General features: G+C 47.3%; 1 protein-coding gene across 1 annotated transcript in view; it reads left to right on the top strand.

The window, feature by feature from the left end:
• Positions 1–14,329, top strand: part of cmip (c-Maf inducing protein) — a 34,465-nt gene that overhangs the window by 4,338 nt on the left and 15,798 nt on the right. Inside the window, 1 exon segment of the mRNA XM_083666740.1 lies at positions 13,487–13,612. Coding sequence (XP_083522866.1) covers positions 13,487–13,612 — 126 coding nt within the window.

The raw sequence follows: 14,329 nt of genomic DNA, 5'->3' as shown, positions 1-14,329 counted from the left end.
TCATTCATAATACGTTATATTTAATCCGAAGGAGGCGTGAGGACAGCGTGATTTAGAGGTTTGGCTACAAGGTAGACTCTGGGACCATGGCGCCAATGGGGAAAGAGCAGGGCGATGTCACGCTACAGGTGTTGGTTAAAGGTAGACTCTGGGACCGTGGCGCCATGGCGACGGCACCAGACATCATTTTTGAAACAGAGATGATGAAGTAACGAGAGGAGACGATCAACTCCAGGCACGTGTCACGGCGCGGCGCGGCGCATGCGCGGACGTCTAGCGAGCGCCTATGTCGTCGTTCACGTCTTTACTCAGTCCAGAGCTGCTGTGACTTCCTGTCACCACGTCCTATCCCAGAGTCGACCTTTTCGAGATCTGAAGAAAGAGGAATGGGGGCGCTCAGTGGCGTAGCACATCATCACAAGGTCCCTGGTTCGATTCCGGCCATCGACATATCCTGCATGTCATCCCTCCTCTCTCTCTCTCACCCATCCTTCCTGTCAATCTCTACTGTCTCTATCCCAATAAAGCAGAAATGCCCTAAAATATATTTTAAAAAAGAAAGAAAGAGGAATGGCCTGGTCCTAGATGAGTCAGGGAGGGTTGTGACCTTAACGTCACGTTTATACTCATACTGTGTAATAAAATCTAGACTTTTATTTTTCAGTCACGTCTCCCCCTCCGATGCGTTCTCTTGTTGACCAATACCCGTTGCTTAACTCTTTTCTCCTTTCTGTTTTCTTAGAATCATTACAAGGGGTTTTAGAAGCCAGGAAACAAACTATCTTTCTTTAGATTTCCCGTCCCTACCTCGAAATGGGCCAACAGTTTGTGACAAGCCAAGCAAACTCTTGCTCAATCCCAAACAACAGATAGAGAGAGAAAGGAAACAACGAAATAACAATAATAGGCTCAGGAAGAAGGCCGTGTAGCTGCCGCCATAGACGGTGGTAGTAACTACCCAATAACTACAGTAACAGGTAGGTATTACGACCCGGTGATGACGTGTTAATTAGAAGCAGCAGCCTCCTTTCCTTCCTGGCATTAGGCCTTCTTTCCTCAGGCTGTCGTGGGTTGTCTTTCAGGGGAGGCTGGTGGAGGTAGAAATCGGAGGACGGGCTTGTTGTAATGAAAGGAATGAGGAATGGTATCAAACACATTCATGGTATCAAACATGCATTACAGTGAGCCTAGGTCCTTCTTCGATTTCTAACTCCACCAGCCTCCACCTCTTGTGTTCCCTCTGACGTCGCAGGGTTTCTAACTTGGGCCACCTCACAGTCTCCCAGGTGGATTTTCCTGTATATATATGCATTTTTCCGGGATGTTCACCTCGCCACAAACCACAGTGGCATAAACACTTCACTTCCTGTCATCATTGACAGTCTGAGTCTTAAGAGGAGAGTCTGGGTTTTGACGATGCTACCATCATTGTCGATAAATGAGCTAGCTAGATCTCAGAGAAAGATGTGAGTCACCTCTCTCTCTCTGTCTCTCTCTCTCTCTCTCTCTCTCTTGTCAAAGTAGCAGCCACCCAGCATTGGGAACCTACATCATATTTGCGTAACAATCACCAGGCCATTACTAGGGCTTCCTGTTCCGCCTCCCTCCCTTCACAAAGGCCTGAGATGAAAGTTATCTGGGCTGTGCTGATACAGTAGCCCTAGCTCCAGGCTGTGGCCCATTATGTCTGACAGACAGACAGAGAGAGAGACAGACAGACAGACAGAGACAGACAGAGAGAGACAGAGAGAGAGACAGACAGACAGAGAGACGAGTTGTGTCCTAATTCTCCCTCACCCGTCTCCTGAGTTATGTCCTGAAGCTAGCTAGGCTAGCAGACAAGGGTAAAGAACAGGAGTTGTGCTGCTAGCTGGAGTGGCCCAATTCTCACTCCACCCTTTTTCATGACTCGGTTGAACTGTGGTGCACTTGTTCCCCACACATGGATTAGGAAAAGTATAGGACTGGTGTACGCATGGGCGTTTCCACCCTATTTCCTACGCCAGTCGTTTCTGCCTCCCTTTTGAAAGCCATCTAGAGGACTGCACAAGACCACACTCTTAGGACTACGATGGAGGGTTGGGTCACAGGTCCTTCCCTGCTCCCCCCCCCCCCCCAGCACACCCCACCCCACCCCACCCCCAACTCCCATGACACTTAGATCTGACACAGATGGGCCGACTGTACTGAGCCATGAGCAACTGAGAAAGCACGTCACTGAGGCAACTCTCTGTCTAAATAAGGACTTTTGTCAAACTGAAACCCTGAATGTTTTCACTCTGTGTTTGTGTTATTGTTTTGATGCACCAATGAATTGGAGAACTGTGTAATGACAGGCGACACAGTCCTCATGAATGATACACACACACACACACACACACACACACACACACACACAGAGGTCTTAGAAAACCTTCCTGGCAGACGTCCAGATAGGTCCATGTGTTCATAATATTCAAATACAGTTTCTTCCTTCTTTTGTGTTAATATTGCTCCTATAAATGTATTATGGTCCTCTGTGATTGTGTGATTAAACACGTACACATATATACTGAAATGTATGCACACACTGCAATGTAAGTCACTTTGGATAAAAGCGTCAGCTAAATGGCATATTCTTATTTTTTTTATTTTTTTATTATTTATATATATATATATATATATATATATATATATATATATATATATATATATATATATATAATATTAAAAAAAAAATATATAATAGTATATATATATTATAAAGAGATGCTTGGCATTATTTGTCTGGAATGACGCTGTCTGCTCATTTTCTAATGAGTGTGTGTGTGTGTGCGTGTGCGCGCATGCACGCGTGTGTGTGTGTGCTGACCTACCTACAGGTGCCTAGCCAACATGATGAAACTAGGCCTTGCATGTGAGGGAGGGGGTGAGTGTACGCGTATGTGTATCTGGACAAATTATAAAACTAGGCCTGCCGCCACTGTTTTGGATGTATACATGTGACCTGTTTGAGGTCAGTAGTTGGTTAGGGAAGTGAACTCAGCCTACCATCAGAGGCAGCCGCCAGCTAGCTAGCTCCACGGCCCACCTCTGTGTACGGTGGGCCGCACGCCACCGTGATAAACAAAGGCTTCATCACTGTTTTTATAGGCAATAGTCTACTAAGTATTTTTAAACACAGATGGGGTTTAATCAAATACAGAATATGTTATGCTAGGCTATTAGATTAGGCTTCACTGTACGTTAGGCTATTCGTAGCCTCTCCCGGGCAGACTCGAGAGGCTAGGCCTGCAGAGGACATGTAGGCTGTTTGAGCGGAAGCGGTGCGTTTGTGTAAGGTGTTGTGATTGCTATCCCTTTGATGTAGCTAGCCCAGTGACTTGTGTAGCAGCTATGCTGTGGCTGCTAGCCACGATCCCTACATAACGAGAGAGAGAGAGAGAGAGATGAAAGGAGGAAGTTAGAGGGAGTTGAAGATGAAAGAAGAGGGTGTGAAAGAAAGGAGTGAGGGAGGAAAAGAAAGGTGGAAAAAAACAGGGGCATAAAAAGACGTGACAGACAGACAGACAGACAGGAGGGAAGGGGGGTGGGGGGTGGGGTAGATGAGTGATGAAAGTGAGGACATTGAGCCAGTCATGTGATGTGGTATGAGGAGGCTGGGTGGAAAGCCCTGCTGTGGGAAGCTTTGGCCTCAGTTGAATTCCAATTCTGTCAATCCAGGAATTGAAATCACAATGATTGCAAACAGGGAATGCCCTTTCAATGATTTCTCAAATAAAATTGAAAATGAGATTATTATTTGCATTTATTTATTTTAATAACATGAAAGGTTTTTCCGTTTTTGAACTGAAGCCTAAATTCAAATCACGTCCTGAGTTGACTGAAGTGAAAGGGAATGGACCCGGATAACCCCGCTGACCGCTCCAGGTCCTGACCGCTCCAGGTCCTGACCTCGTTGGGTCCTGTTCTCCGCCTGTCATTGAGTAGAGGCTACAAACTGGGCTGCTTTCCCGGACAGAGATTAAGTTTACTGCCAGACTAAGAAGCATCTGCAGTTTAGTCCGGGGGTTTGTCTCAGACTAATCTGTGTCTGGGAAACAAGCCCGCAGACAGTAACATTTTCTTAAATGACACCTTCTAAGTTATTGTAAGTCAGGATAATTCTACACCTTCTAAGTTATTGTAAGTCAGGATAATTCTACACCTTCTAAGTTATTGTAAATCAGGATAATTCTACACCTTCTAAGTTATTGTAAGTCAGGATAATTCTACACCTTCTAAGTTATTGTAAGTCAGGATAATTCTACACCTTCTAAGTTATTGTAAGTCAGGATAATTCTACACCTTCTAAGTTATTATAATTCTACAGGCTACGTTTTCTAATCTCTCAGTCCTCGTCGCTGTTGTATTGCGGAGGTTCTAGATTAAATCCCCATAATTAATCATAGTCCCAGTGTCCCCATAATTAATCATAGTCCCAGTGTCCCCATAATTAATCATAGTCCCAGTGTCCCCATAATTAATCATAGTCCTAGTGTCCCCATAATTAATTAATCATAGTCCCAGTGTCCCCATAATTAATCATAGTCCCAGTGTCCCCATAATTAATCGTAGTCCCAGTGTCCCCATAATTAATCATAGTCCCAGTGTCCCCATAATTAATCGTAGTCCCAGTGTCCCCATAATTAATCGTAGTCCCAGTGTCCCCATAATTAATCGTAGTCCCAGTGTCCCCATAATTAATCGTAGTCCCAGTGTCCCCATAATTAATCGTAGTCCCAGTGTCCCCATAATTAATCGTAGTCCCAGTGTCCCCATAATTAATCATAGTCCCAGTGTCCCCATAATTAATCGTAGTCCCAGTGTCCCCATAATTAATCATAGTCCCAGTGTCCCCATAATTAATCATAGTCCCAGTGTCCCCATAATTAATCATAGTCCCAGTGTCCCCATAATTAATCGTAGTCCCAGTGTCCCCATAATTAATCATAGTCCCAGTGTCCCCATAATTAATCGTAGTCCCAGTGTCCCCATAATTAATCGTAGTCCCAGTGTCCCCATAATTAATCGTAGTCCCAGTGTCCCCATAATTAATCGTAGTCCCAGTGTCCCCATAATTAATCGTAGTCCCAGTGTCCCCATAATTAATCATAGTCCCAGTGTCCCCATAATTAATCGTAGTCCCAGTGTCCCCATAATTAATCATAGTCCCAGTGTCCCCATAATTAATCATAGTCCCAGTGTCCCCATAATTAATCGTAGTCCCAGTGTCCCCATAATTAATCGTAGTCCCAGTGTCCCCATAATTAATCATAGTCCCAGTGTCCCCATAATTAATCGTAGTCCCAGTGTCCCCATAATTAATCATAGTCCCAGTGTCCCCATAATTAATCATAGTCCCAGTGTCCCCATAATTAATCGTAGTCCCAGTGTCCCCATAATTAATCGTAGTCCCAGTGTCCCCATAATTAATCATAGTCCCAGTGTCCCCATAATTAATCATAGTCCCAGTGTCCCCATAATTAATCGTAGTCCTAGTGTCCCCATAATTAATCATAGTCCCAGTGTCCCCATAATTAATCATAGTCCTAGTGTCCCCATAATTAATCATAGTCCCAGTGTCCCCATAATTAATCATAGTCCTAGTGTCCCCATAATTAATCGTAGTCCCAGTGTCCCCATAATTAATCATAGTCCTAGTGTCCCCATAATTAATCGTAGTCCCAGTGTCCCCATAATTAATCATAGTCCCAGTGTCCCCATAATTAATCGTAGTCCCAGTGTCCCCATAATTAATCATAGTCCCAGTGTCCCCATAATTAATCATAGTCCTAGTGTCCCCATAATTAATCAATCATAGTCCCAGTGTCCCCATAATTAATCATAGTCCCAGTGTCCCCAAGTCCTTTCTTAGTTCCACATTTGTCCAAACCAAAGAACAATGTGTTTGTTGTCGACAGGTTCGTCCAATCAGAGTGTGTTCATCCTCTGCACAGTGTACAGCTGCGAAGGCTACAATGAAATGTGTATCAGCAGCTCCCTCTCAGCAGCTTCCTCTCCTCTCAGCAGCTCCCTCTCCTCTCAGCAGCTCCCTCTCCTCTCAGCAGCTCCCTCTCAGCAGCTTCCTCTCAGCAGCTCCCTCTCAGCAGCTTCCTCTCAGCAGCTTCCTCTCCTCTCAGCAGCTTCCTCTCAGCAGCTCCCTCTCCTCTCAGCAGCTTCCTCTCAGCAGCTCCCTCTCCTCTCAGCAGCTCCCTCTCCTCTCAGCAGCTTCCTCTCAGCAGCTTCCTCTCCTCTCAGCAGCTTCCTCTCAGCAGCTCCCTCTCCTCTCAGCAGCTCCCTCTCCTCTCAGCAGCTTCCTCTCAGCAGCTCCCTCTCCTCTCAGCAGCTTCCTCTCAGCAGCTTCCTCTCAGCAGCTTCCTCTCAGCAGCTCCCTCTCAGCAGCGCAGTGAAATACAAGGATAGGAATACAACCCTTTTACAGCCTAGCCGTACCGTTAGCCTGCTGTGTGGTTCCTCGTCGCAGAGGGAAGTGCACTTCCTCATCACGGAGAGAGAAGTCACCGTGGAAACGGACCGTTTTGTGACAGGAGTGACGTCACCGACTGTACTTCAGATCAACATCAACCAGTCCTCAGTTCTGCATTAGTCATCTACAGCTCAAGGCTGATGTGATTGGATGGAGGCCTACTTCAGTGGAGGCTGGCGGAGGTAGAAATTTGGAGGACGGGCTCGTTGTGTACAGTAATCTGTATGGCAGCGCGTTTGGTGCCGTTCGTTCCTCATTCTGTTCCGTGCGTTCCAATGAGCCCGGCCTCCGATTTCTACCTCCACTGGCCTCCCCTTGGCCTACTTCTCTTCTCTTTGTCTCCTTCCCTGACCTACTCCATGACTTGTTGCGTACCGGAACAATCACATTCCTCCGTTTCATTTCTTGACAGCGATGCATGCCATTGAATGCGAGCCGACGTTTAAATATGTTTAATTACGAGTTGCATCGTAGACGAGGCTCGGGCGTTGTGTGATTAAACACGTACACTTTGTTTACACCCATATGTCATAATGTCTCTCTGTCTCTGTCTATCTGTCTGCCTGTCTCTCTCTCTCTCTCTCTCTCTGTCTATCTGTCTGCCTCCCTCTCTCTCTCTTTCTCTCTCTCTGTCTCTCTCTGTCTCTGTCTGTCTCTGTCTATCTGTCTGCCTGTCTCTCTCTCTGTCTCTGTCTATCTGTCTGCCTCTCTCTCTCTCTCTCTGTCTCTCTCTCTCTGTCTGTCTGTCTCTCTCTCTCTCTCTCTCTCTGTCTATCTGTCTGCCTGTCTCTTTCTCTCTCTCTCTCTCTCTCTGTCTATCTGTCTGCCTGTCTCTCTCTCTCTCTCTCTCTGTCTATCTGTCTGCCTGTCTCTCTCTCTCTCTCTGTCTATCTGCCAGTCTGTCTCTCTCTCTCTCTCTCTCTCTGTCTCTCTCTCTCTCTCTCTCTGTCTATCTGTCTGCCTGTCTCTCTCTCTCTCTCTGTCTATCTGCCAGTCTGTCTCTCTCTCTCTCTCTCTCTCTGTCTCTCTCTCTCTCTCTGTCTCTCTCTCTTTGATATATTACTCACAGTAAAGCTGTTTAAATACCTTATCATGTCAGCCATTAACCTTGGGCCTTGATCATGAATGGACACCATTTTTTCTCACATGTTTATGTGTCTATATTCAACGTACTCACCAGTGAAGAGTTGACCACAGGTATCACTATAGGTATCACTATAGGTATCACTACAGGTATCACTACAGGTATCACTATAGGTATCACTATAGGTATCACTACAGGTATCACTACAGGTATCACTACAGGTATCACTACAGGTATCACTACATGTATCACTATAGGTATCACTATAGGTATCACTACAGGTATCACTACAGGTATCACTACAGGTATCACTACAGGTATCACTACAGGTATCACTATAGGTATCACTATAGGTATCACTATAGGTATCACTATAGGTATCACTCTGCCAGCCAGACAAACCCGCCCTCCAGTATCTAGATCAGAATTAATCTACCAGTTGGGCCTATGTTTGTTTGTGACATACAGCATTGCAAATGTTTGACGTTCCTGAGTGACAACCCAGCTTAAAGTGGATGAACGCTTGCGGTAAATAGGAAACCACAGATCAGCTGATGGTGTTTGCAGAAGAGAGTGACATTCGTAGATCAACTGGGGATGAAGCTTCCTTCGAAATCAACAAACCACATGTCCTACATGTCTCTAGGCCATAGTGACTGTGTTCAGACCACAGTTCCGAGTAACAAATTATCTTACAGCCCCTTTTTGGTTTTTCTCCACATGATGTTTACTTAGAAATGATTAGGTAACAAACATTTTTCACCTCAACAATCTGAAGTTGTTGTTTTTTTGGTTCCCTCCATGCTGTCCCCTGGACAGACGCCATCTACTGGCCGTTGGCGGTTATGACACGTGCAAATGAGAAAATGGAGGAGAAGTTGGTTGAAGCCCGGCCTGTAATGGCCAAGCCTCGACCATCTAAGGAGCCCATTGTTTTCTGTGTCTCTCTTGGCGTACCTGGGACGGCCTTCCATCTCCCTTGGCGTACCTGGGACGGCCTTCCATCTCCCTTGGTGGCGTTTTAAGGTTATTTGTTTTGAGTCCCACTCTTATAAATTTTTTCTTTTATCGCATAGAGAAGTGAAGGACAGGAAAGTAAGGAGGAGAGGACGGGGCAGCAGGGTGGGGCAGCAGGGCGGGGCAGCAGGGCGGGGCAGCAGGGCGGGGCAGCAGGACGGGGCAGCAGGACGGGGCAGCAGGACGGGGAAGCAGGACGGGGAAGCAGGACGGGGAAGCAGGACGGGGAAGCAGGGTGGGGCAGCAGGGCGGGGCAGCAGGGCGTGGGCTGGATTCGAACCCATGCCGACGTGGGCATACGTGTGCACTGTAGGCCGTGGTGCTAGACCACTGGACCACCACAGACCACGGTGGAGTTTTAAAAAAATCTTTTTGTATCTTTTTTGTGTGTGTGTGTGTGTGTGTGTGGGGGGGGGGGGGGTGGTGGTGGTGGTGGTATGTCGTGTGTATGTCGTACCTCAGCCAGTAGGGTAGAGATGATGTCTGCCCTACTGGCTGAGGTAGGACACACACACACACACACACACACACACACACACACACACATCATCTCTACCCTACTGGCTGAGGTAGGACACACACACACACACACACACACACACAGAGACTGCTTGTTGTGTAGGTTGTGAGTAAAGGGAAGGATGAGAAAGTGGTATCTGTTATTGAGCATCAACACACACAGAGGCTCACCCAGCAGCCGGCCCTGTCATGTGATTGACAGGTCAGATAGATGTGATTGACAGGTCTGATAGTTGTGATTGACAGGTCTGATAGTTGTGATTGACAGGTCTGCTAGTTGTGATGTGATTGACCGGTCTGCTAGTTGTGATGTGATTGACAGGTCTGCTAGTTGTGATGTGATTGACCGGTCTGCTAGTTGTGATGTGATTGACAGGTCTGATAGTTGTGATTGACAGGTCTGATAGTTGCACCTGAATCCAGAGAGAAGCTTTTTAGTTTGCTGCACGTCTCTCTCCCATCTGGATCTCCCTGGTAACAACAGAAAACACAGACACACACAGACATGCACACAGACACACGGCTCCATTCCATCCCCTTGTTTCCATGGCAACAGAGAGAGAGAGAGAGAGAGAGAGAGAGAGACTCAAGTCCTCAAGGGGAAAGGAAAAAAAAAAAAGGCAGAATAAAAAAATAAATAATAAAACCAGACAGAATGAGATGAAGGAGGGAGGGAGGGAGAGACTGAGACAGGTTACCGTGGCGAGCTGCTGTGCTGGGGTGTAGCTATGACAACCAACGCCGGCTATCAGAGCCCCGTCTCTGTTTGCTCCTCCTGTTGATGTACATGTTGACTTTTGACTTCCTGACAGAGACCTGATGTTTACCTCCTCCGCTTGTCAGTTTCATGTTCTCTCTTATTTACTCTGCCTCTCGCTCTGTGTGTGTGTGCGTGTGTGTGCATGTGTGTGCGTGTGTGTGCGCGCGGCGGGTTTGTTCCGTGCACCTGCGCCGAAATACATGCGCAATACTTCATAATAATAATACAAAAATACAATGTGTGGCTGGTGATAACTTTTGTTCTCTGGGTGGAAGAAGAAAACTAATCTCACCTTGAATCAATATTTGATGTGGATCAGGGGGAGGCCGGGGGAGGCGGGAATCGGAGGACGGGCTCATTGTAATGCGCGGAATGGAGTGAGGAATGGTATCAAACACGCTGTGTTCCGTGCATCACAATGAGCCCCGGCCTCCGATTCCTGCCTCCCGGCCTCCGATTCCTGCCTCCTCCTGATGTGGATATCATCAGCAGTGAACATGCTTTGTGATTTCACAACATTGGCGGCTGGGACATGTCTAGTGTGTCTGCTCCGGGGGGGGGGGGGGGGGTCGTTAGAACAGCCAGCTCTCTGTCTCTCTATCAGCCAGGGAGGCAGATGTAAATAAAGGAATAGCCTGTTTGTTCTGTAGCAGGGGGAGGGACCCGCACTGGGAGGAACGGCCTGTTTGTTCTATCGGAGGGAGGGAGGGGGGAGAGGGAGGGGGGGAGAGGGAGGGGGGGAGAGAGAGAAGGGTGCAAATAGAGTAACAACCAGAGAGAGAGAGAGAGAGAGAGAGAGAGAGAGAGAGAGAGAGAGAGAGAGAGAGAGAGAGAGAGAGAGAGAGAGAGAGAGAGAGAGAGAGAGAGAGAGAGAGAGAGAGAGAGAGAGAGAGAGAGAGAGAGAGAGAGAGAGAGAGGAGAGAGAGAGAGAGAGAGGAGAGAGAGAGAGAGAGAGAGAGAGAGAGAGAGAGAGAGAGAGAGAGAGAGAGAGAGAGAGAGAGAGAGAGAGAGCCACTCAAAATAAGGAACTGTATGTCTGTTTGAAGGTAGAGTGGAAAACGTCACTCATGAAAGATATGGCTGCTGTGTGTGTCAGCGCGGAGGGGGGAGGGCCAGACGTGACGGAACAGCCTGTTGATTCCACTGCAGAGGGAGGGGGGCAGTGATAAGGGAACAGCCTGTTGATTCCACTGCAGAGGGAGGGGGGCAGTGATGAGGAAACGGCACCGGTCCTGTGTGGCTCAGTTGGAAGAGCTAGCCATGCAAAGGTTGTGGGTTCAATACCCGTTGGGACCATGTATGGCATATATGCCTTTGGATAAAGGCATCTGCTAAATGTTATATGTTATTGCAGAGGGAGGGGGTCAGTGATGAGGGAACAGCCTCGTCTTCTGCAGAGGGAGGGGGTCAGTGATGAGGGAACAGCCTAGTCTTCCTGCAGAGGGAGGGGGTCAGTGATGAGGGAACAGCGCTGGTCTTCCATTGTGGAGGGACTGAGTTGTGGAACAGTCTGTTGACATTTGAAAACACGTGAGCAGAAGAGCACAACAGTCAGCCAGTCATGCAGCTGAAAAACCTCTATTGGTCTCTAACATCTCTCTCTCTCTCTCTCTGGGAGCCTCTCTCTCTCTCTCCCTCTCTCCTTCTCCCCCCCTCGTTGTTTCAGCATTGATTGTCTGATGCGTAGTCAGTGATTGCTGTTAAACTCCCATGTGGCAGCAGCACCACGTGTGGCTCAGTTGGTAGAGCGCGGCGCTAACAACGCTTAGGTTGGGGGTTCGATTCCCGCTGGGAGCATACATACTGAAAAATGTATGCACTCACTGCAATGTAGGTCGCTTTGGATAAAAGCGTCAGCTAAATGGCGTATATTATGTATGTTAGTATCACAGTGACTGTGGTCACACACCAAGTGCGCAAACCTTTAAACTACATAGAGTGTGTTTGAGTATGTATTTATGAATGAATGACGTTTCATTCTAAGCCTCCAGCCTAAGGCGTAGATGGAGACAACCTTGTCCTACAGTAGCGTATCGTTTATAGTATATTTGTATATATTTCTGTATATATTTCTCTGTATTTCCAGCCTACAGGGTATATTGAGGCAGCCCTGAGCTACTGTACCCTATAGTATGTGTATACACAGAGCCCTCCATAAGTATTGGAAAGAAGAAGTATATATTTTGTCTTCTTTTAGCTCTACACTCCAACAAAGCCCTGTTTCAGGACTCCAAAAGTACTGGAAAAAATCATATAATGTCCAAATAAAGCACTCATGTTTAGTATTTGGTCGTCAATCCTTTACTGTCCATAACTGCCTGAAGTCTGCGACCCGTTGACCCCACCAGACGCTGGGTGTCTCCTCTGGTGCTGCGCTGCCAGGCCTGTACTGCAGCCATCTTCAGTTGTTGTTTGTTTTGAGGTCTTTTTGCCTAAAATTGTATCAACAGGAAATGAAAAGCATGTTCTATTGGATTTAAATCTGGAGATTGACTTGGCCAGTCAAGACCTTTCCGCTTCTTTTTGGCTCTGAAAAACTCCCTAGTTGCTATGGCAGTATGTTTGGGGTCATTGTCTTACTGTATGATGAAGCACCATCCATTGAATTTGGAGGCATTTGCTTGTACCCGAGCAGACAAGATGTTTCTGTACACTTCAGCTGCTGTCAGCAGCGATATTATCAAGTAAGACAAGTTAGCCTGTTCTAGTGGTACATGCCCAAACCATAGCACCCCCCTTCACCATGTTTCACAGATGAGGTGGTATGCTGTAAGTCTTGGGCAGATCCTTATTTCTCCAAACTTGCATCATGCAATCACTCTGGTACATGATTTCTTCAGGTACTTTTTTAGCAAACTGTAACCTGACCATCCTTCTTGAGGATAACTCGTGTTTTACACCCTGCAGTGAAGCCTCTGTAGTTCGGCTGGTGACGTATTCTGCGGGTGTTCGTCTCTGACACATTCACGTCCTCCCCCTGGAGAGTGTTCCTGATCTGTGGGACAGTTGTTTTGGTTTTTTTCTTAATGATGGTGAGCGTTCTTCATCCACTGTGGAAGTCTTCCTTAGCCTACCAGCCTATTTGCGATTGTTGAGCTCACCAGTGCTTTTTTTCTTTTTTAATGGTGCTACAAACTGGTAAGTGTGTGTGTGTGTGTGTGTGTGTGTGTGTGTGTGTGTGTGTGTGTGTGTGTGTGTGTGTGTGTGTGTGTGTGTGTGTGTATATATGTGTGTGTATTTCCAGCCTACAGGGTATATGAAGGCAGCTCCTACAGCACCATAGAGTATAGTATATGTGTATATATATTTATCTATATATTTCTCCTCTCCTCCAGTCCTGTCCTATAGTATATTTATTTGTCTGTATTTCCAGCCTACAGGGTACATGGAGGCAGCCCTGTCCTACAGTACAGTATATTTATGTATATGTATTTGTCTGTATTTCCAGCCTACAGGGTACATGGAGGCAGCCCTGTCCTACAGTACAGTATATTTATGTATATGTATTTGTCTGTATTTCCAGCCTACAGGGTACATGGAGGCAGCCCTGTCCTACAGTACAGTATATTTATGTATATGTATTTGTCTGTATTTCCAGCCTACAGGGTACATGGAGGCAGCCCTGTCCTACAGCACCATCGAGGACCTCCAGCTGCTCTCCTGGGACAACGCTCCTAAGTACTGTGTTCAGCTCAGCTTCCCTGGAGGTACCGTCCTGCTGCAGGTAACCACCGTGAGGACGAGCCCCTCTGTAACCACCGTGAGGACGAGCCCCTCTGTATGTGCCGTGAGGACGAGCCCCTCTGTAACCGCCGTGAGGACGAGCCCCTCTGTAACCGCCGTGAGGACGAGCCCCTCTGTAACCACCGTGAGGACGAGCCCCTCTGTAACCACCGTGAGGACGAGCCCCTCTGTAACCACCGTGAGGACGAGCCCCTCTGTAACCACCGTGAGGACGAGCCCCTCTGTGTATGCCGTGAGGACGAGCCCCTCTGTGTATGCCGTGAGGACGAGCCCCTCTGTGTATGCCGTGAGGACGAGCCCCTCTGTATATGCCGTGAGGACGAGCCCCTCTGTGTATGCCGTGAGGACGAGCCCCTCTGTGTATGCCGTGAGGACGAGCCCCTCTGTGTATGCCATTTAGCTGACGCTTTTATCCAAAGCGACTCACATTGCAGTATAGATGGTCCTAGCGGGAATCAAACCCACAACCTAAGCATTGTTAGCGCCATGCTCTACCAGCTGAGCCACAGAGGACCTCTGTACGCCTGCTGCTCTGTACTGCTCAGCACAGTACCACTCCTACTGAACACCATCTATACACTCACCCAACACTTTATTAGGACTACCACCTACTAGGAAGGAAGTGTTTCTCTACAGAGAGTTATCTTACCTTGAGGTCCTCGTACGTGTCTGCTGTCAGCTTGGTGCTGTTCATGTT

The sequence above is a fragment of the Argentina silus genome (assembly GCF_951799395.1).
Source record: "Argentina silus genome assembly, chromosome: 3".
In the NCBI taxonomy this organism is placed as follows: domain Eukaryota; kingdom Metazoa; phylum Chordata; class Actinopteri; order Argentiniformes; family Argentinidae; genus Argentina; species Argentina silus.
Note: the sequence above shows the minus strand (reverse complement) of the source record. Positions and strands in the feature narration are given on the sequence as shown.